This window comes from Malaclemys terrapin, chromosome 7, assembly GCF_027887155.1.
Source record: "Malaclemys terrapin pileata isolate rMalTer1 chromosome 7, rMalTer1.hap1, whole genome shotgun sequence".
Classification (NCBI taxonomy): domain Eukaryota; kingdom Metazoa; phylum Chordata; order Testudines; family Emydidae; genus Malaclemys; species Malaclemys terrapin.
This window is the reverse complement of record NC_071511.1, coordinates 11,958,515-11,982,706: the sequence shown is the minus strand read 5'-3', so window position 1 is coordinate 11,982,706 and position 24,192 is coordinate 11,958,515. Positions and strand designations below refer to the sequence as shown.

General features: G+C 40.9%; 1 protein-coding gene across 1 annotated transcript in view; it reads left to right on the top strand.

Annotated features, from left to right (window-relative positions):
* The window catches only part of LOC128839936 (contactin-3-like), a 240,889-nt gene that overhangs the window by 56,105 nt on the left and 160,592 nt on the right, over positions 1–24,192 (top strand). Inside the window, exon 2 of the mRNA XM_054033283.1 lies at positions 5,860–5,975. Within this exon, the coding sequence (XP_053889258.1) occupies positions 5,921–5,975 (55 nt within the window). The 5' untranslated portion in view covers positions 5,860–5,920. The remainder of the gene's footprint in view (positions 1–5,859; positions 5,976–24,192) is intronic.

Here is a 24,192-nt window from a genome sequence, read left to right as displayed (position 1 = left end):
TGAATAGCAGAAACACTGGAGAAGTGAACTTTTATGTAATACAGAGATGGCCAAGCTTAGAAAAAAAAATGCTTTTGGGCAGACTGAACAAAGCATGACAATTTCATTTAAGCTCCAAAGGATTAATTAGCTGACAAGCTAGCATACTTTCTACAGGTATTCGTGCAACACTATAGTCAAGGTTTAGAATGAGTCGTCCTTTCTAAAACTCTAATTTCAGTTTCTTAACTTCCTCAAAACAGTCCTTTTGGGACCTCATGCAGTTTTCATGCTTTGCTCTGTCCAGAAGCATTTAAAAAAGTTCTAGAATCCGTGCAACCATTTCCGGGTTATCTAAAAGTTCCCTTTTCCAGTCTGTTAAAAGTGCCATAGCACAGTGGGTTTTTTTTTAGGATAACTGTACAGTGTATAATTTTACATGACTAGTAAAATTATTTCATCATAAGAATGTGTCCCTAATCACTGTTGCTAAATGGAAAAGCAAGTTTTGAAAGTTGAAAGGCACAATCATAATCCCTGTAAGATTTATTAGAAGATGGCTGATACGGTATAAAGCTCTCATCACTCCAGAAAGCAGGGTTCCAGCTTGGATATTATTTCAGCTAAGCAAGTCAGCAAGGACAAAATCCAGTGTGCTAACATGAGCAGTACGCCAATGGGCACACTTACTGTCCCTCCACTCTCTCCACTGGTGCTGTTCTTTTGTCAGGGGAGTGAGTTTTGGAGTTCAGGATTCTTGTAAATTTCAATCTCTCCACTGACGGGCAAGAACAGAGCTAGGAAGCAGAAGAGATACCAATGCACGGTGTCCTACCACCTGCATGCCCCCTCTTGGGCTTTTACATCTCCCAAGGATAGCTGGCATGGTGGGCCTAATTTCAAATCTGCCAGTCTTAAAAGCATTCTTCAACCCCCAAGACAAACGTGAGTGCTTTCATGTTGAGCGGTGGGGACCAAATGAATTATGTTTCTGTCTCTCTGTCCTACACTCAGCCTAATAGGAACCCCATACCCACAGTGTTCACTTTGTCTCCCTTGACCTTTTCTTCCCCATATTTACAAAACAAATAAAGTTTCCCATACCAGGAAGCGTCCCCCATCCTTCCTTTTCTTTGCTTGCTAGCCACCTGCTCTCCCACTTGGCTAACTTTACGCTGGTTCCTCCTTTCTCCCGGCCACAACTGCTGCTGTGATGGGGTCTGTTTTCTAACCACTCAGATGAGGTGCCACCAGGGAGCAGTAGTGAATCAGGATCATTGATATGTATGCTGGAGGAGAAAGCATGGCCTTGACTCAGCTCCGCCTACCAGAACTTCACCCTCTACCCACATGGTCCAACCCAGCCAAAAGCTAGTGCTTCATAGCTCTCATGTTTTTGATGCAAAGGGGGTTCTTCTATAACTTAATGTTTCCAGCGGTATTTGTTTCTTAATCATGGGGCTTGGGGATTTCCTTTATAGACATGAGAAATAGTCAAATGTGTAGTAAATTCTCTTGCCACACAAAATTGCTTCAGGGTTTTGGCTCGCACAAAAAAATATGCTTGTCATGCAGCTGTCACATCAATAGAATTTAAGCAAAGCCTAATCCCTTTGCTCATTTTTACTGGAGATTGCTCTAAGTCAAGTATGCTCAAACGTTTGAGCTGTTGCCCATTCTGAATTTCAAATTCCTTCCATGTCATTACAATTGTGAATGCATTTCAATATATTATGGTAAGTATGCCTTCCCTAGCATAAATTCAGTACGTCATGGTACATGACAAGTACAGAAAGTATCTGCCACAAAAGAACAGGAAGTCCTAAAGCAGCATGGTTGGGATTTTGTGATTTGGTCACCAGTTTTTCAGTTTGCTTGACGTCGGGAAGGATGTGCTTGTCAACATATATATTGAATTTAGGGAATACTTTAAAGGCAAACATGATGCGAATACATTGTTGCAACAAAAGAATAAAAAGTTTTGGTTTTCCTTCTTTCAAGGAGATTCTTTTCTTGGTTTTAAAACTGTAAATATTAATACTGGAATGGATCGCCTCTTTGTGATCATTTATATGGTACCTTCAGTGCCTACATCTGATTTTAATTTTGCAGCTTCAGAGGTAGAAAGAGTTACTAGGTTTTTTTTGTCTTACAAAGAGCCGTATGCATTGGTAATACTTATCTGGCTGCTTTCAGATGCCACAGTGAGGAGCATAGTATAAGGCCTAAAACTTTAGTTGCTTCTCCGTGTGGTAAATAGTTTCCTCATACTTTAGCTTAACCTACACATGGTACCTCCCATAGTTTAGATCAGTGGCTCTCAAACTGTGGTCCATGGATGAGTGGTGGTCCACAGAGAGCTGCTGGGAACATTCCTAACTTCCAACTTCTAAAGTGTTTTAAAAATCATTAAAATGCATTAAATATTTTCCTAAGATAGGACAACATTCTGGTACCTTTACTCATGTTGAGCAGCACCTTGCTCTGTATGTAAAGTCACTGGGACAACCCATGGAGTAAGTTGTTTTCAGTGTCCGAGTATGAGAATGTAGCCCGAACTGCATAACAATCACTATAGTTGCTACACAGATGTTATGCAGTTGTGAATGGGAAGGGAGGTTCTCTGCAGGGATCATATACGGGAGGGCAATTGTTCCACAAGCTTGTCTGGGACTTTGTGCAGAATCCAACCCTTGCTGGAGAATTGTTTGTTAGGATCTAAGCTTATAATAGGTGGGGCTGTTAGCACTGCATATTATTAAGGTTGTTCAACCCTTTCTACTTGACATTTTCAGCTGCTTGTGTAGCTTTGCCAAATTTTAACTATTCGAGTTGAAATTTCCCACGCCAGGTGTCTGCTTCAGGCTAAATTGTCTTGGAACATTTCAGCCAAAATGTTTGAGCTGTTTCTGAGAACAAGGATAGGGGGAAATACTTTGTTTTGCCCTTTTCAAATATGCTGGAAAACTTTTCTTTGAGATGCTCTAGTGCCATATGCTTTAGAGCAGAAATTTGAAATTTGGCGGGGAGTCTTTGTATCAGGGATATGCCTTTTGGTATTCCTGGGAAAATCCACTCAAATACGACCAAGTTATGAGCCTTTGCAAAAAGTCACCATTTGCACATGCTCAGCAGAACTTCTTAGAGTTTCTGAAATCTCTGAAGATTGCATCCTTGCAGAGCCCATTCGAACCTACCTCAGCTCCTACTGCTGACCAAACTGCACATGCATCATTCCCACAGAGTGACCGAGCACACCTGAGCCCAGGGGGTTCAAAGGATTAAACTGGGATAGGGATCCTAGTGAGACAGGGGGTGGGAGGGAAAGTAGAGAGGAACTGGGGGTGGGGGTGGTGGTGTCACGACTGGAACAGGGAGGCAGGGGGACTGAAGCTGGTGAGGGAAACAGTGGGGAGGACTTGGGGCCAGTTGCGGGGGATTAGGGACATCTGAGATTGGCACAGGAGCTGTGGGGAGGGGAAGCAACTGTGACTGGCTGGCCAGAGAGTCTGGGGACAAGGAGTCAGGGTGGATGGGGGAGGGGACAGGACTGGAACTGGCTAGACAAGGAGACTAGGACTGGGAAGAAAAGCCAGGGGTGGGAAAGAGAAAAGACCGGGACACGTTAGCGGGGAGTAGGCAGAAGGGGTAAAGCTTGGGGTGGGGGGAGAGGCAGAAGGGTCTGTGAACCACTAGGCTAGTCCCCTCCAGAGCATGGATTGGAACCCAAGATTCCTGAGCCTCACCATTCGTCTGCTCTCAGCAGATATCTGTGAAAGCCACTGGTGAGGTGTCCCTTCCCCCGCTAGTGCTGGTCCACACAGAGGATGACACCCTACTCCTCTGTCAATTATTCTGCTAGTTCAAGTAGCAGACGTCTGTGTGGTGGATCTAAAGTTCCTGCTGCTGCCCCATGTGGATGTCAATATGATGCCACAGGATGGAATTTCTGTTGTTTTTTTTCCTAAGAAACCTAGGAAGTTACATGAACTATGTTAAAAGAACGTTATTAAGGTTGCACAATCAGGCACAATCAGCCACTCAAGCACCAGTTGCACAGTCAAGCACCATCCTTTCTCCTCTTATAGCCCCCTGCCTCATTTGCTACACACCTTCCAACTTCTGCACCAAATGAAATGGGTCCTACAGACAAGTCTCCTTCACTGTACAACCCTGACTCATACCTAAAGCATCTTCATCCTATGCCCAGAATGAGGGAGGGATCCTGTATCATAATACATGCGCACAAGTGGACCGAATCAGGGTTGCATTTGCAACCTAATATTTGAATGCTTGACTTGGTAACATTAAATTAATGTCCATATTGAACACACTATGTTGCTTATTGCCGCAAACAGTTTTTCCACACTTAAGCAGAGAATAAACTGATGGGATATTGTCTGTCAGAGTGTACAGATATCCTAAAATAATAGTTCTGAGACTTGCAAACTGCCCTGTTCATCTCAGATGGGATGTTGGTGCTGAAACCTGACGAAGACACTATTAAATGTATCTTGCAGTCCCAAACTGCTTGTTGAAGGTACAACAGACCCCAATTGTTTCTTGCTCAATTGCTAAATCTCCAGCTTCCCCTCCACAACCTTTACATAAGTGGTTATGTATCCTTAGTGCAAAATTCTGCAACATAAGCATAAGTAAAACTTTGGCAACATCAGTTTCATTGTTTTTTACATGTGTTACAATGATTACCTGCATAATGGTGACAATACAACTGGAATAAGAGCTGTGCATGTAACAGCAGGTTGGACGCTGGTTCACTTTCACTGCTATTTGCCTCTCGTGCCTCCTTTTCATACTTAGAAATGAAGTAACCTCCGGTAGTACTTAAGACTCCAATGCTAATGAGATCAGCATAGATCAGTGGAGGGTTCTTTCCTTTACCTCTCCTGTGCTCCTCTGAGGCTAGGTCTACACTACCCGCCTGAATCGGCAGGTAGAAATCGACCTCTCGGGGATCGATTTATCGCGTCCCATCGGGACGTGACAATCGATCCCCGAATCGACGCTCTTACTCCACCAGCGGAGGTGGGAGTAAGCGCCGTCGACAGAAAGCCGCAGAAGTCGATTTTGCCGCGGTCCTCACAGCGGGGTAAGTCGGCTGCGATACGTCGAATTCAGCTACGCTATTCACGTAGCTGAATTTGCGTATCTTAAATCGACTCCCCCCTGTAGTGTAGATGTACCCTGAGTTAGGATTAGTTTCCCATTCTTATCACATGAGTCAGACAGAGGTGGGAACGCGTAAAGGTCATACCAACTCTAGGGAGAGGTGTGGTGCTGGTTAGTTTTCACACGTCTCCAGTGGCAGGAATAGCAGGTGGTGAGGAATGAGGAAGTGGAAAGAGAGAAAGGGGTGGAAACAAATTCGGGGGGAGAGAGAATCTCAAACCACCTCTAAAACTGAGCAGCTCTGCTATTCTTTGCACCCCATGTAATCTGTCTCTGTAGTTTTAGGCCCCAATCCAGCAAAGCAGCTAAAGCACATACGGAACTTTGTGCACAAGTAATCCCACTAAACCGGACTGTGATTGGAACTGGGAACGTACTCAACTGCATGGCTGGATTGGGGCCTTATTGTTTTTATATTAGCGTGCTATTTATATGAACACGGGGGGAACAAGCTCACATGCGTGCCCGTGTGCTTTTCTTGATTTCCAATCAACGCTGTGCTATATTGCACTTCTAATTATAGGTTTGTGCTCATCTATGGCTCATGATTGAGCCCTAAATAGAAAAGAGAGTAATTTCTAAGGATTTAAGTGACTCCATCTGCCATTATTAAAAAGTGCTTTCATAAGGAAACGAGGTTTTCATTTGAATCCCGTGATTATACTTTGTGTGTATATATTGTTTTAACAGATTAAAGGCTTTGCGTGGAAGACTGCGGCTGGATAAGAGTTACTAACTTTTGGAATTGAAGATGGTGCTACCGTGGAAACAGTTGTTCCTGCTTTCATTCATTGGCTGCCTTGGAGGTAATGCTATATGATAATCTCTAACTTCTAAATTAGAACTGTACTTCGGTCACTTCTTTAAGGGAAAAAAAAATATTGAAAGTACCAAGCTGAACTATATAGAAATCGAACCTGCATTGTAGAATTTAAAATGTCAATAGCATTCTAAAATAACTGCTCTATTCATTTGTTACATTGGGCCACACTATTCAAACAAGTAAAAGGTTTGATGTTATTGCAGATGTTGTTAGTTACGCTTATATTGTCGCTATGCAAATATTTTGGAAAAAAAAATCTGTGGATATTAAATTTAGATGGGAAATGTTGCAATTCAGTATATTACCGAGGCAGACTGCTTCAGCTTTTGTTACAACTCCATATACTTCAGAATGAGTCTGATCACAAAGGATACTACTGCACTCTCACCATACCAGCTCACAACTAGTAGGTTGGCTTTTTCCACTCTGGCAGCCCAACTCATTCACAGTGCCTGAAGCTTTTGATGCCTTCCAGTTCTGCTCTCCTCCTGTGACCTTAACTTTTCTACCATTTTATTCTTTGCTTCATTGAGGTCAGCAGCGGCAGCAGCTCCTAATTTTGTTTTGTGGTCTTGTGTTCTGTGTGTGTTCTTGTTTACAATCTCTAATCATCTCAGAAAGTGGAAAGGAATAAAGAGCCCTGTCTTGTCCTTTGTAGCTACATCGTGGTAACCACATCCACAGTGACTTCACTGCCTATTTGACTTCCCTGGGATTGCAAAAAGCAGAATTTGCCCACAGTGCTCATAGATGCTCTGCCATCCAACACATACGTTCTTCATCCAACAGTTGTAGTGTCAGTATATTTTTATTGTTCTATCAGTGGTCATCCCAAAGGAGTTCAGTGTTATTTTGAGTCACCTCATTCAATAAAGCTCTTGGATGCACTCGAATCTGTAATGGCAGAAGAGAAAAGACAAATTCCTTTTCAATAAATCACTTGGCAAGTCAAGGCAGAGCACAGGTAACAGACTGACTACAGAACTAGAGAAGAGACCCAAAGTGGCAGGGGGCTATTCTACAGCAAACACATTCCTGCCTGTTGAAAACCCTAAATGGATGTCTCCCTCATAGGCTTTTGCATCTGGACACATGAATGTGGATTTAGAGACGGTTGTCTTGCTAAGCGGGCCTCTAAAGACGATCCCTCTGAAGAGCAAGATCTGGTGATTGACTCTATCGATGCCTGTCGAAGTGAAGGAGGAGAAGCAATCTGTTATTTCTGAAGTAGTGTATTAATTGCAGAAATAATGTCTGCAGGCAAAATTCCTACATGTGGAACAAAAACTCCCTCTAGGAGAAATGCAATTGTTTTTTCTTTAAAACATGAAAGGCTGCTCAAAACACAAAATCTATAAACAGACTATGGGCCAAATTCAAGACCTACACCAAACAGAGGTATTTATTCTCTGCAACAGCACTATTAACATATGCCTATATTCTGGCTGGTGGCAATGTTAATTGGAGTGCAGAAGGGTGTGCTGGATTATGGGTGTTGGCACCTAGATAAATCGGAGCACTTCAGGGCACACGACTGAGAGCCAGGAACCTGTTGTGCTCCTGACTCTGCTGCAGACTTGCAGTGTGACCTCAGGCAAGTCAGGTAACCTCCCTGGGACTCCATTTTTCCCATTTGCAAAGCTGAGGTGCCAGTGTCATGAACACCATGAATTCAAATGTTAGAAGACAGACCAGAAAAATCCCATGATGTTTAGAAATACGAACTGCCTTTCTTTTTAGGGCTGCCTTCTGGTTATGAATTAACGCTCAAGTTAGGGGGCCTTCCCCTCCCTCATCACCTCCAGACCAATTGGCATAACTCTGCCCTTCTCTTTTTCTTCTCCTTAGTTCCCTTCTGGCCGTCAGCGCTGTGTCTCTAGTGCTTCCCCCAGGCACTCTCTTCTTTCCACCTCACGCTCTGTTGCTTCTGGGGCCCTACAACAATCTGACTTCCTCAAGGCCCACAGAAAGTCCTATAGCAGTAGGATAGAAGGGAGAGGGCCGCAGGGAGTCACTTCCATACTGGGGGAAATCTAGGGATGCTGCTGAGAAGGCTGTTGTGTGGATCTCCTTACTGCTTCCCCTGCCTGGTTTGCTGCTCTGCAGCATGTTCAAAGCCTGGAAGATGAGGCTCTGCCCTGGAGGAGCTCATCAAGCTGGGAGCAGTGGCCTGTGGTGGCCAAAGGCTGCATCTACAACCCAAAGCCATCAGTCGAGGGTTCCACCACATCCGCTGATGTGGGGCCTGCATTCTGACTCCCCGCTTGGGGAGGAATTCCCATGTATTAGGGCACCCATGAAAGCTTCAGGGGAACTGGCAGTTACTTTCCTTCCTGCGTAAGATTCATGGAGCCCTACAGATGAAAGCACTGTGTGGGTACTAACTTATTCATAACCAGCATACGGAGCTTGCCCCCTTATCCCTGGGGTCTGCATTAGCTCGTCCCTCTGCAGTTCCCATCTTCAGAGCCTGAAGAACGTCCACCCCAAGGGTTGGGTGGAGGAGCCAGGATATGGATAGCTAATTTTCCATCACAACCCCAAGAGCTGTTTGGAAAGAGGTAAGCATTTATCCATAAAAAATGTCCTTTAAAAAAAAAATTCTATGAAAATGTTCTGATCTTTTTCATTTCCCTCTTTCTCTTTCCCCTTCTTTTCCCCCTTCTCACCCACTTTTCCTCCCCTGGAAAGGTGGGGGAGGCAACACAGAGGAAAAATGAAGGAAGAATCAAGGAACTCTCCCAATTTTTCATTGAGAAACTGGAAAATGTCAAAAGAAATTAAGGGGAGGCCATTTTTCATTGAGTGGGGGAGGGGAAATATGAATAACCTTTTTTGGCTCTCTTTATTCTCCTTCTGCTGTGTTTTTGTCAAAAATGTCAAACCAAAAAGTTTGGGATTTTGACTAACAAAAATTTTGCAGAAAGTGTTTGTTTGTTTTTTTGTGTGTGGAAAACTTAACTTTTTAAATTAAAAACCTTAAAATGGAAAACTTTTCAGCCAGGAATGTTAAGTTTTCAGATTTCTGGCATTTTCAATACAAAGTCAAAAATTTCCCTGCAAAATTTCTACAAAATCAATTTTTTTTCATTTGCCATTTTTTTTCCATAGGGAGAGGTGGGGGGATGGGACGAGACACCTTCTGACCACTTCTCCCCTAGGCATATTACCTGCTAGAATTTGTCTAATCAATGTATGGACAGTTATTTTAAGGTTATAAATATATTTACAATTTAAAACAAAATCAGCTTGTGTTACCCACCTGCCAACTCATTCCAGGATTCTTTTACCTTTGCTACAGTTGGGGAATTACTTGCAGGGTGAAATGCAACAGTACCCGCTGTATTTTGGTAAAAACCTGCAATATGCAGATAATCAGTAACTTGTCTAAGAGGGTTCGCATTCAAAGATGTTACAGATTCTCTATTTAACAGAGTTAATGTTCAAAGGTAGAGTGTTATCTGTTAATTCATATACAAAGTAAACAAAGATTACAATTACCCTGTTTAAATAATCAAGATTTTGTAAAGAGAGAAGTCAATACCAAAACTGTTTCAAAATCTTTATTAGCAATCTAAGCATATTCCAAAGTGGTATTCTATTGTTGTGTTTGAGCCTCATATTCCCAATGGATGTAGATTTTTTTTCATTAGAAATTGTTTCTTATGTAAATACAAACCATGTATAAATGTCTTTCCTGCTACAAATGAGACTTCTTGTGAAACAGAAACGTGTGGTGTTTATAGATAGTATAGTGAATGAATTTGTGTTACTTACAGCATTGCTGTGTGTGACTAGTGGTGCTTTCAGGTCAACTGAGATAGGTTTTTTCCTGTTGTTCCCAGACTACTAGTCATTTTTGGCTTTAAAGTCTTTGTTTGCTGCATTGCTTGTACCTGGATGTCTCTTCTTGTGGTATTAGTGATGCTTATGCTGCTTGATTTTAATGTTAATTAAATGATTAAATTTGATTTTTCTTTTTACATCCTAATTTTCAGGGATATAAATGTTATTGGATTCTGGAGTGACTTGAGAATACCATAGGGATCTCTTGCATGCATTATAATTAATGTTATGCAGTAGAGTGTAGTGTATGGAAAAGCACTGTGTAGGTGCAATGCTGTTGTGTTTAATATGATTAAAGTTGGTCCATGTTTAAATAATTCTATTTAAACTGATACTTCGTGCTCCATAGTAACATACTAATTTGAGATTCATATATATTATGTCACTGGCTGCACCTGTCTAATGATTTATAGATAGGCAGTAAGAATGTTCATAGCCTTGGCTATATTGATTGTCCATTTTAAAGAATTGGATATTGCATTAAAAGGTATTGTGTGCTACTGTCCCAAACTTAGGGAGGAAATAAAGGGGAAAGCAATTAACCTACTAAGAGTGCTGCCTATGGAAAATATCTACTCAGATGCTTTCCTATAGTCGAGTAATGCTTGAAAAAATGCAAGATATTACAGTATGATCAACATATCTATAACATGGGTTGATATATTCAATAGCACCTCAAAGGTTTAAAGGAATTGTCTGTAATGGATAATCCCTTGTTAATATACATAAGTGTGCCCAAATGCAGATCTTGTCGATCAAATATTTATTTAAATATGTCGTAATGTAAGGGTAACTCTTTTACAGATGAGATAATTCACATACTAATGAAGGTTAACACTTTAGAACAATGCTCAGAAGAGGAGAGCACCAGTTTCACAAAGCAAACTGTGTGTGTGTGTGTTTAAAGGGCCTTAGTTATATCTTAAATCATATGGACAAGGGTCATATCTTGTCAGTGTTTGACATGAAAAATGAGGATAATTACAAGGCTCTGAAATCATTGAAACACTTTGGGCCAGGTTGTGCCTGGTCCTTGTACTGATGTTTGGTGGAGAGGGAGATGTACAGGGTCAGTTACAGTCACATTCCCAACCCTTGGTGGAGTACTGGTGTTTTTCCTCCTAGCACCTCTTGGGGATGCCTCAGGAGAAAGTGGGTCTAGCACACCGTGCTGAAGGAGGAGTGTACACTTCTCTGTCTTAAGAGATGTAGAGTGCACACTCCTCCCACCCTGTGCCTCCTGGAACTCTGAGAAGAATTGTTGTAGAACTTTTTCTGGAGTAATGCAAGTCATTTTTATTCTCGTGCAGATGTACATGTCTGTGGTAATGATACAAAAAGAGCTGGTCAGTAATATTCCCATTAGTCTAAGGTTGGTTGCAACGCTGTGGGAAGAACCAAAAATGACTTTGGGCCAAGATTTTTAGAGGTGACTAGCTAGTGATTTTGGGTGCTTCAGGTTTTTGCCAACCAGCATGAGACACCTTTAAAGGGGTCCAATTTTTAGAAAATTCTGAAAATTAAGCCCTTTTAAGGTGACTGGAGCTGGGGCACCCAAAATGAATTTACCCCTAAAAAATTTGTCTTGATCATCCAGAAAGCTGGTAATGGGTACAATCAGTTGGCCTGAAACACTCTTTGTTGATGATTTTATTTGGCTTCATGCAGCTTCAAGATGCAGTAAGTTGCAGAGAAAACCAGCTAAATAGCTTGCACAAATAAGCACTCCAGTAACTATGAAACTCAGTGCCTAATTCTCTACAACTATTCCTTTAGCATCCTCAGCACTACACACTGAGCTTTTTAGCCCTAGAAACTTTGACTTAGACTTAGCCCTAGACTTCAAGAAGTACATGGCCTCTTGATAAAGTGATAGGAGTCCATCTGTTGAAAAATGTTGTGTCCTTTTAAAAAAAAGATTATTTTATGTCATCTTAGCCTTTTGGGTTATTTTTAAAAGTGGCTTATATTTGAAAGCAAGTCTTGGTTTTGCTGTTTATGGAGAACTGTAACTCTCAGGATTCAGCGTAAACTGCAAGGTAATTTGTTCTAATCCATGTTATATAGCAGGGGTGGGCAACCTGTGGCACGCAAGCTGATTTTCAGTGGCACTCACACTGCTTGGGTCCTGGCCACCAGTCTGCCTTTTAATTTAATTTTAAATGAGGCTTCTTAAACATTTAAAAAACCTTATTTACTTTACATACAACAATAGTTTAGTTATATATTATAGACTTATAGAAAGAGACCTTCTAAAAATGTTAAAATGTATTACTATCCCGCGAAACCTTAATTTAGAGTGAATAAATGAAGACTCGGCCCACCGCTTCTGAAAGGCTGCCGACCCCTGTTATATAGCATTCTGAGTCCAAATGGACATACCTACTTACATACTGAATAATTATAGAAATGCACTTTCTAGTTCTGTACAAAGAGAATTTCAGTAAAAGACACAGTATGAGAGGAGCAAGCCAAAATGTGTTATTTATAAGCCAATTTCCTGAATAAAACAATGACTTGCAGAGTTTGTATCAACAGCCATGGACCTTTTTCTATTATTTCACCGAACAATATCCTAGCCACAGACTGCAACATTTAGTTATTAATCAATTAAGTTTTGGTTTGAAATATTTAACTTATAATTTATGATTGCGATGCCAATGATTGAACCACTAGTGCTTGAGGTGCAAGTGATTTAATTTGGAAAATATCATCTCTCTTGCAGACTGTAATTTAAGCTAATGCTTTTTACAAATTATTCATCTTCAGAAACATTTAATGGTATTAATTTATTGTCAACTTTAGCAGCTTTAAACACTGACTTAGAAGAAACTATTGTTGTTTTTTTTAAAGTCATTCAATTCGTTTAGTTTATGCTAGTTCCTAGCTCTAAAGGCATATGAATACCATTGATGACAGATAAAATCAAGTCCTTAATTTTCTATAAGTAATCATTTGGATATGATAAAAAGACTTTTAAATAAGCAATTGCTTTTTATATTCAATTTTAATCCATTGACAATATCAATTTAAAAAAAAAAAAAGCCCAAACCAAAAACCCAGCCCTATCAGCATTCGTGGCATGTACTTGTGTTCCATTCAGATTAGTGGCGCACAGTGGAATTTGTGTTCTCCAATTACATTTGTTCAGATTCTTCCTTAATTTAAACTCTCTTGCTGCAATTGTGAAATCAACAGAGTTATAGCAGGAATGGACTTGGCCCTTTACATCTAAATCAGAGCAATGCAAAATTGACACTTCTTACCTCATTGGTAGTGGAAGCTGAGACGTACAGGGAGGAAGATTTATGTCTGGATTAAGGCATTGACTGAGGAGAGCTAGGTTTAGTTTCTGGTTCTGCCACAGCCTCTCTGTGACCTTGTGCAGTTTACTCAATCTCTGTGATGTAGTGGCCCCCCTGAAAGAGGAGAATAAACTTTCCTTTCACCCACCCTTTGTCTGTGTTGTCCATGTAGGTGGTTACCTCTTCAGAGCAGAGTCTGTGTATTTGTACAGTTCCAAGCACAATGGGGCCTTAAATCCTGAGTGAGGACTATGGGTACCACTGTAATACAAATAACCACCTCAGTGCATGAAACTACTAAAGGATTGATCATACATATGCTATACTCATTAATTGGTCTATACAAATTATATTCTTGTTAGAAAGTGGGGTCCTGAGCTAATGACTTCATAAACTAAGGCAAAATATAGTCCAGACAAAGATGGGGGGAAGAAGGAAAGGTATTCAACATGACACTTAATCCTTTTCCCTCCTCCACTTCCCTGTTCTCCCTTTCTCCTCTTCTTTCCCTCCTCCTGTTGCCCTTAGATTCCCTTCAGTGACCCCTACGCCATGTTTCATTTCCAGTTTTTCCTTCCTTCACCCCTTCTAAAACTGTTACCTACTACAGTTTACTAATTCATCATGTATCCCAACGTGGGTAGTGGAGTCAGCTATGGAGTGTGTCCAGTGAATAACGTCAATTGGATAGTGGTGGGCGTTGGTGGAGTCACTTGAGCCTCTCTTTGGCCTGCAGGTGTACTGCTTTTACATACCATATCCCAAGTGGTTCGGGGAGTGGGTCTGCTGGAATCCTTGAGCATCAGTAGTAAAAGCAGTGGACCCAATGCTGCTAAGAAGCTGTTAGCAGTAATACTGCATCTGTTTATAATCAGTATTTTTGAAGATCTGAGGCAGAGCCAGGCATAATTTGGGAAGGCAGAGTTCAAGCTTCCTTGCACTACCAGAGCTCAACTAAAAGTCCTGGAGTTTGGGCTGCTGTGTGTTAATTCTAACATCACCCTTTTATTTGAACTGTTTGAGAAGACTTGATAGCCTTTAAAGTGAACTTTTAAAAATCTTCTATGTGATGCTGCAATTTAGATTATATACAGCCAGATTTTAATAAAAATGCACTATAAGCATCAAGCAAATGATTAAGCACATTTTTAAAATAGTCCTTTAATTATCATTAAGACAGATCTCAGGGGAATCTGAGTATGTTACTGGAAGAAGCAATTTTAAGTGTTTTGTCCATAAACTGAAATCACTGCAATTTTCCCCCCCAAGATTTTTTGCAATTTAGCATTGTGATAGCATCATTTCTAGAGAAATGAAGAGGTCATTGATCTTGGCTTTATAAATCTTGACATTCTTTGTTTGTACAGATAAACTTATTTCAAATTAGCTCTGCTATTGCAATATCCCTAGTCTTGAATTGCTTTTGGTTTATCCCATTTAAATCTTGACAGTTTATCGAAGTAGCCATGTGAGAATGCCTGAGCGAGAGAAAAGAAGAGTCCTGGGCACTTATTTTCTAAATAAATAGGTATATCAATATCTCATTGGTTATGTGTATTTATTTTTTTGCAGTTTACCTAAGGGAGGGTAGAGATGGTTATTTAGCACTTTAAGGTACAAGATGCTTTACAAAACCAATAAGAGTTGGAAAGAAAAAAAAACCCAAAGCAAAAATCTCCAAAGATAAGACTGAGTTAAAATGTGTAGAGGAGGAGACAGGAGGGGAAGGATGGTCCAGTGGTTAGGGTGCTAGGCTGTGTTTTGAGAGACCTGGGGTCAATTCCATGCTCCACCACAGACTTCCTGCTTAACCTTGGGCATGTCGCTTAGTCTCTCTGTAGCACTGTTCCTTGTCTGTGACATGGGCATGATAGCACTGCTCTACAGAGGTGTTGTGAAGGTAAATACATATGAAGATTGTGATGTGCTAAATAGTACAATGATGGGGACCATGTAAGTATCTAAGACAGTAAAATGAAAGAGGACTTGCTTAGAGAAACACCTATGTTTGTGCTAAGAGTGACTGACTAGATTCGCTGACTTTGCTACCTTTCCGCCGGGCTGTCTTGCTCCCTGGTGTACGGCTACTGGGAGGTTCACTTCAAAATAAAAAGTAAATAGTATTTGACACTAGCGTTCTGCTCTTGTAGCGTTTTTGCAGTGTGTGTGGCAGCTGATTTTCTCCCCTGTTCTTGCTGACTGTTGGCTTCACATCCCTATTCTGTCTCACTGCAGAACAAAAGTGGAGGAGTGGGCACAAGGTGTAAGAAAGGGGAGGAGAATGAGCTTGTGCAGCACCAGACCCTTAAAAGGGAGTGGACAAGATCTGAAACCTGTTTGGAAGGATTAAAGGCTGGGAAGAAGAGGGAGGTGTGGGGGACAGGGAGAAAGCGCCAGAAAGAGAAATTTGAAGAGAGTGAAGGGAAAACTTTTTACAACAAGAAAACACTATCCTGCCAGCATGCCCCAAGACAGCTATGGGGAAACCGCTTCAAGGAGTCAGACAGCTAGCTCAGTCTCCTGTGGGCCGCCACCACAGATGGCCTAATGTTGTAGACACCTCAGGTGAAATCCTGGCCCCTTGAAAATGTCCCATTGACTTCAGTAGCTTTGAGATTTCACCACAGCTCTCCAGGAAACTGCACTCAGAACAGTAAAGAACCATTAAATTGGACTTTCAGCCATTGTTAGCCTGGATCAAATTTGACCCAAGGATATGAAGCTGAAAGGATCTGTGTCCCATTTACAATCCCTTGAGTTATTCAGTTAATTTTTCTGAGGATTACTTTGATTTCCAGAACTTTCAAGCATTCATTTTGACCTCAATTTAAGACTTTTTTAAGGCTGTTGGAATTTTTGTAGAAGGCCCCTGCAGGAGACAACTTTCAGTGTAGTGATGAAGGTATTTTAGGACAACAATGCAGTGAATCCTGTACAAAAGACTACTCTTAGTAAATAGCTTCTGTTTGAAGAGACCAACCCGAACATATTGAAGACTGTTTTATTTCCCGAGTTTTAGAAGGCCCCCTCTGTTTGCCTACCCCCAGCATGGCAAACTACTGTTCACCAGGCCCCACATTGCTAAAGTATTTCCTTGTAACTGAGATTGTCATTACTGGATGGAATCAAGCATTTTGTGCTTGTGGGCAAGAATGATTCATTATCAGTACAAGCTCTGTAAATTGTTAGATTTCCTTCATCATACTTTTTAGATGTTCCGGTTATTTACCTATTAACCTTCCGTTCCACTCTCTGAAGTGCTGCACAGTGTTAGCTGAATTCTGGGTAGGATTCAATAGCCTGTAGCTTAATTGGAAGGAACAACCGCAGCCAAAAGCACAGTTATTACATTTAGCGAATGTAAAACAGCCTGAATACAGAGACCATATGCTACTGTAATAAAACACGAGTACCTAGGAAAGGAATGGTGTTATGAGAAATCTTCTGTGCAGCATGAGTTAAACTACAGTAATGACTGCACTAACTTGAACTATTAAAAAGAGAAACGTGCTTAAAAGAAATTCACATGCAGCAGCATTGGCCAAGCTCTTGGGGGGCGGGGGGTGATACATCCTCTATGTAACTGCATCACAGGCAGAATCAGGGCGAGGAGCCAACATAGTTGGCCATGGGGTGATCATCAAATTGCAGAGTTATCTTCTGGTGGCATACAGCTGGCATTACACGTCATACGACCCTCTCCTCCCTTCGGCCAGTGTACTGATTTGGCCAAGGCTTATCTATGCCCGCTGATTCCTAGCTGCTTTAATGGCCCAGGGTCCCATTTGCAGCTGGTGTAATTGCAGCCTTCTGACGACACAAAATTATCCTGGGAGACAAACCCAGGATCAGGAGAGTTCAAAGGGCACCTTTGTGATTCCTTCTCTGAGCTGCTCTATACCCTTATCTACCTTCTTCAGGGTACTGGGCCATAATCTCTAAATATCGGTTAAATTAGTGAGTTTGTACATTTTCATTGCACTACGCTTCTGATTTTGGTAAGTTTCATGGGCACATCGCTGATTAATTGTTCAATGGTGCCTGACATGAAGTCAGTTCCCGTTACTCTCCATCAAAAATCATGTTACATAGATCATCAGACCCAGATCACAAAACATTTTTGGAAGCAGAAAGATTCACTTTTTAGTTCATTTTCTTTTTAGATGACTCTCTTCAGAGAAGTAGAAAAAGAAGAGCCACACAACTTGAATGTTTCAGTTGAAAGCCATTGTGCTCTGTATAGTCCCAGAAATAAATAAGATGGTACTCTCAGCTCTCATTTTCATTCTGTGTGAAATGTGAGAAATGAAATAAAAGCTGTTTTCGAAAGGAAAAACGTTAGAGTACTGTTTGACTTTACATTTCTGGGCCTTTCTCAATTTGTGGTGCTGCTGCTAACGTGTGTGTGCCCATGCATTGCTAAATATGTCAGCAAAACACTAAAAGCTAAATTGTCTTGAGTGCCTATCATAGGGTGACCAGATAGAAAATGTGGAAAAATTGTGATGGGGTTGGGGGTAATAGGTGCCTATATACCAAAAAGCCCTGAATATCAGGATTGTCCCTAGAAAATCGGGACATCTGGTCACTTCCACCCTTTGTAATACAACTGAAGCCAATGAACAAGAGGCCTGTCAGTAAAGAATTTGATTCCAAGAGCTCCATTCTGGTCTCAGATAATAGTGAGGGTAATTAATTGTCTCAACAATTTATCCACCATTTTGTGGTGGATTCCCCATCACTGGTGATGTTTAAATCAAGATTGGATGTTTTTCTAGAAGATCTGTGCTCTAGTTCAACCACAGCTATTGTATCAGAAGCAGGAATTAATTTAGGGAAGTTATATGGCCTCTGTTAAGCAGGATGATCAGACTGGGTCCCTTTTGGCCTTAGAATCTATGAATGTCAGATCTGTCCATACAGATCAGTGAAAAGTGGAACAGCATAATCAGATTGAGAACATCTTAAAAAAATGTCCTCTATTACTTCACATGTCTTTGTCATTGCTCAAGGACTATCTGGAGGTAAACTAGACTGATGCTGCCTTCTAAACAGTTGGTTAGGATGATGCACTTTTTCCACAAATGATAATGCACTTTTTCCAGATTTGAAGGCTAAAAGAACATGGTTAGACTAAATATTGGGAGTGTGAAACACTGATCATATTTTCCAGAAGCCCAGATAAGAAAATGTTTGCCCACATACCCAAATGCAGATCTGTCAAAATAAACAATATGTAGTAAAATGTGTGATTCCATTCAAGTATAGGATCAGGCCAAATGTCCATTTAATTCAGAATCCATTCTCCTATAGTGAATTATTATGGAATAATCTGTCCTTAAGGAGTGTTTCTTCCTAACGTCATCAGATAGTCACATAAGGGTTTATATTAAATTAAAGTAAATGTAATCCTCTATGCACAACTGTAGATGTTTTCACTATCCATATAAATGTCTATCTAATCCTTTTAAAAATTCTACCCATTGCCTTAAGCATTATCATATGGCAGTAAGTTCCACAGGTTGATAGTGTTCTGTAAAGATTATCCCTTTTTATTAGTATTATATTTATTGCCTTTCAATTTCATAGACAGCAGTGCCTCTTTTATATTTTAATTGTGTTCTTTAAACAAATAACGAATCAAACCTTAAATATTCTTACTGATTTGTAAGGGGATTTCTAACCTTAGCTGCCATTATCTTAGTTAAAAATGTAAATCCAAAACATATCAAAAGAACAATTTTTTTTTTAGTCTTGCTTTTTAATGTAGTTAGCGGTGTCTGCTAAAATGAGTGGTGACCTTTTGCAAATTGCAGAAATTCACATCATGGATTCTGCAAAGAATCTTTGTACTGTAGTTCTGTAGTAAAGCTTTCTGGGCTTCTAAGGGCACAATATAAAAGGCAGTGATTGATCAAGGAAACTCTGCAAAGAATCTCGTAGGCATCCTGGTCTTCAGAGCCGACAGTATCGTATTACTTTGATAATGCCTGCATATCTGTTTTGTTAAGGGGCAGACCTTACACATGGGGTTCATACTGACTAAAATATACTGAAACCAAGACTAGATGAACCATAGAAGTACATTGTATTCCCTTTAAAGGATCTCGTTACAATAACCAAACCCTTGTGTATTGCTTGGATAGAACAGTAAATGTACTAATACTTTGTCAACAAGCCTGTTGATATAAAAAATGTGTTTAGGCACAACCTGATGCAGTCACAAATGTGTTAATCTGTCGACAAATGAATATATGCACACATACAAAATGGGAAATGACTGCCTAGGAAGGAGTACACCAGAAAGTGATCCAGGGGTCCTAGTGGTCACAAGCTAAATAGGAGTCAACAGTGTAACACTGTTGCGAAAAAAGCGAACATCATTCTGGGATGGATTAACAGGAGTGTTACAAGCAAGACATGAGAAGTAATTATTTCATTCTACTCCATGCTGATTGGGTCTCAACTGGAGTAGTGTGTCCAGCTCTGGGCACCACATTTCAGGAAAGATGTGGACAAATTGGAGAAAGTCCAGAGAAGAGCAACAAAAAATGATTAAAGGTCTAGAAAACATGACCTATGAGGGAAGATTGAAAAAATTGGATTTGTTTAATCAGGAGAAGAGAAGACTGAGAAGGGACATAACATTTTTCAAGTACATAAAAGGTTGTTACAAGGGGGAAAGACAAAAATTTCTCTCTTTCACCTCTGAGAATAGGACAAGAAGTTATGCTCTTAATTACGTTTCAGCAAGGATTGTTTAGATTGGACAGTGGAAAAAACTTCCCAACTGTCAGGGTGGTTAAGCACTGGAATAAATTGCCTAGGGAGGTTGTGGAATCTCCATCACTGAAGATTTTTAATAACAGGTTAGACACAAACCTGTCAGGGATGTTTTAGATAATAGTTAGTCCTGCCATGAATGCAGGGGACTGGACTAGATGACCTCTCAAGGTCCCTTCCAGTCCTATGATTCTGCAGTGATTGGAGACTAATCAAACTTTCTTTTCTTGTTAGTGATATGCTAAGCCCTGGAAAGACGAGTGGGGGCTGAGGGCAACTTGTATTTGATTGCGTAACTTCTAATCCTTGTGAAATGGTTATGGTGGTGTTTCATATACAGGGAGCGAGGGATATCTTTGTATTCCAGATAAGAAAGCGAAGGAAGGAAACAGATGTCTAAAAAGACATTAGCAAAATTTGCCAAGTACCATGGTTGGCACGACAACAGATTTGATGGTATTGTTGACATCGTCATTAGTGACAACAGGATGCATCCTGGAATTGAGGAAATTCATCATTTTGGAAAGAGCAGTGAAGCAGCACAAGAAGCAGTAGTGCCAAGAGTCGCCTGATGGGACACTTGTTTCTGAAGAGGAGGCAATCTCACTAATTGCCACCCACTTGCTGGAATGGCCACAAGGTGCCAGTGGGTGGGTAGAGTTTGACACCTCTTCAGGCAGTGTTTATGGATGGATGCTGCTGAAGACTTGCTAGGGGAGCTGGAGAGTGCATTTTTAACTCTTCCCTCTGCAGTCTGCAATGTGTACCCATTTATACATAAACCCATTTGAAAAGGAGCGAACAGCTGGGTCAGTAATATAGGTATTGTGCGAAGAACATAATCTAGCTGTTTCTTTGGTGTGTCGCTTTGGAGTTTTTGCCACATGGCGTATTTAAGACCTACTAACTTCTATGCAAGTGCATCTATCTGTGTTTTTGTTACAATTGCTCCCTTCCCGTGTTTGGTTATTCACTACCTAGGTACTGCCTACATCCTTGGTTCTGAATGATCTGGGTGCAAGGAATCTTTGGTTGGGTTGTTTGTACAGTATCCAGCATAGTTGAGCCTAATTCTTGTTTGGTGACCTGGGGTATGACTTAGGTGCTATCATGGGAGACTTAAACGTTAGCAAGGCTTCCAAGGTGTGAGGAAGGGGTAAGGGGAGTCCACTAATGACATGTCTAGACTAGGACAAAAGGTTTGGGGTGTGTTAAGTGTTACCTAACACATTTTAAGAGACTGATTATAAATTCCTACTTTAGAAAAGGCAAATTGTGTTTTTAATGTGTATCTGTTAGAGGTTAGTGTCAAGCTGTCCTACAGTGGCTCGAGAGTGAGTGACAGCCTCAGGACAGACTGTTAAGAAGCAGGGCATAAATCCCCAAATGGTTGAGAGACCTATGTTTAGATTTCACCGACCAATTATCAGGTATAAACTCCTGATATCAGGCACTACAACCATCTTAACATGGAGTCATAGACAATCCCCATCGGCACTCCGATCGATCTTTCCCCCCAGATAAGCCTGTTTTTGTGATAGATGGTCCTCTATACAAAAAATCACAATAATATTCAGGTTACTCCCAATCCCAAAGGATTGGTCATTTACCTCAGGTGAGCTGCACCTTAGATCTAACAGCCAAGACAATGCTTGTAGCCAATCCTGTAATAATCTATTTAAAGATTTATCAACTAGGAAAAGGAAATAAGAGAGTTCCTTACAAGGTTAAAGCAGGTAAACATATATACATACAAATGAGCTCCAGTCTTAAGTTTTGAAGAAGTAATAAAGCTTCTATATGTCCATTAGGGCTAACCCAGGCCAACCACTGGTGATCTTTTGCTTATGCTTAGTAATCCTTGCCCCCTCAGCCTCCAAGCAGCATAAGAGATACAGTTTCTCCTTGTTAGGCCTTTTTATTCCTTCCCCCATTTTGCTTCTAGTTGTGTGTTCAGCAGAAGCGAGGAATTCTACTCTTCATGGGGAATTGAGAGTGGAGAGCAATCAACGGTCTTTTGTCCTCTGATGTTCTGCAGTGGTTCCTCTGGTGCTGATGGGCCTTTTTTGTTGGGCAGGAGATAACACCTCCTGTTGGAAACTAGTATGGCACACTTTTTAATGCTCCTCTCCTGTCTGGTGATTTACAGTTACAGAGCAAACACTTATCTGTATCCCAAGTTATAAATTTCAGAGTGGTAGTTGTGTTAGTCTGTATTAGCAAAAACAACGAGGAGTAGTTTATATAAGCAAGATAAGTGCATGTAGCAACTTGCCAGCATTCCGTAAAGTCTAAAAATGAAACACATTTTTGTAAAACTCTAATACCTCTTTGAACAATACTGAGATGCAGGTGAGCCAGACTGGTTCTAGCTACGTATTTGTCAGTGTTCAGTTGAGACCTAGGGGCCTTGGCATGAGCTGGCACCTTGTCTGCCAGTGTCCCGGAGAGCCCTACTCTTCTAGTAAGAGAGAAAGGGCCTGTGTTGTGCCTGCCACTTCGCTGGGCATTGTTGTGGATTCAACTAGTATTGCTTAAGGGTGAGATTAATATGAGCTGAGTTAGGCCAACACTGAGTCCTTGAGAAAAATCTAGCTGTAAGTGGTATCTAAGGGAAGGTGTCCAAGTGGCACTAAAAGCACACCGTTATTTTTAAGGCATAAAGGAAAGCGGGGTTCTTTGGGAGCAAAAAAAATATATCTATCCCCAAACTGTGCTACAGTGGACTGAATGCTATAAGGAATTGATAAAATCTTTTCCATTTCTTGTCAGTAATGGTCTCTTCCCTGCTTGCACATATATCCTTCCATTACGTTAGAGGAAGGAAGGAACAGAAGTGGTTTAATAATCTTATATTTTACACAGTACCTCTCCAGGCTGAGGAATAGCAAAACACTTTATAAATGTCACAAACTCGTGCACAAACTACTGAGCAGAATTGCTTCATCCAGGACTTCTCTCGTCCTCTCCTGAGTGAAACGTGGCAGCTGTGTTAACAGCACCCGCTGCACAACAGATTAGAAAAGTAATTGAATAATATTGTCCATTTGAAACTGCCGGGGGATTTGGAGAAGCAGAATTTAATTAACCAAGTATCTAGTAGTTTCTTTAAATTCTGAGTCTCAGATTCCCTGGTATGGCAAGACTAGCGTATGAGCCAAAGTGCCTTCATTAAGCTTTGTAGGATCCCTGATATCAGGGTGTGACCAGTGTTGGTTGGGCTCTTAGAGCAGCCCCACGGCTCTTCTGAACTTCCTCCATTTGCCCACATCAACAAGCAATATCTTTAATAGCTAGCACCATCAGAGTGTAGCAGTGTTTCAGCCACAGCTCTTTTTCTTCATGGACACCCCCTGTGCCAGTTGGCTAGGAGTTGGGGTGTCATGGAGATGCTATACTGGCTCTCTACACCACCAAGAGATTCACCCGACGCAGGGACAAACCTGATAAAGCTGGTTAGTGGAGCCAAGGATCTAGTACTGCCGCTCCAGAATCTCCAGCAGCGCTATGTGGTGTGATGGCAGCTGTGTTGCCTGACACACTGAGGAAGGATGCAGGGTAGAACTGAGAAACAATGGATTCTTTTCAGTTTGGCAGCTGAACTGAAAAATCCAGTTTGATTCTAACCAAATTTCTTGGTCCATTCGAAAAACTCAGGAAAAAATTCATTCAAATCAACTGAAACAGTTGTGGGTCAACTTGAAACACTTTTTTTTTTTTACTAATTTCAGGTTCACTGAGGCTTTTTGGTTAACCCAAAACATTTTTTTTCCCTCAGATTTTTGTTTTAATTCAGTCAATTTTGGGTGTTTTCACTTTTGTTTTTAACTTGGCAAAATTTGAAAACAAAATGTCTTTTAAGTCCAGACAACATGCTTTGAAATAGTCAAAGTGAAACATGTCAACTTTTTTTAAAAATTATTTTTCATTTTTTTCACCCAAAACTATTTATCAGATTTGACCCATATTTATGAACACTTTGAGTCATAAAAATTGAGTTTTTCGGTGAAATGTGTTTGCCATCCCACCCTCCAAAAAAAAAAAAAGTCACTTAGCTCTAATCCAGGGACCTCCAGATCTGAATGCATGAGTCTCTACCTAGAGCTAAAGAGCCAGTTCCTTAGTCTGGGGCCTGTAACAGAGCCAGGTTCTCTGTACACCAAGCGCAGAGCGGGATACGTAACAGGCAGTGATCAGTGGGCTATACTAGGGTTACCATACGTCCGGATTTTCCCGGACATGTCCGGCTTTTGGGGGCTCAAATCC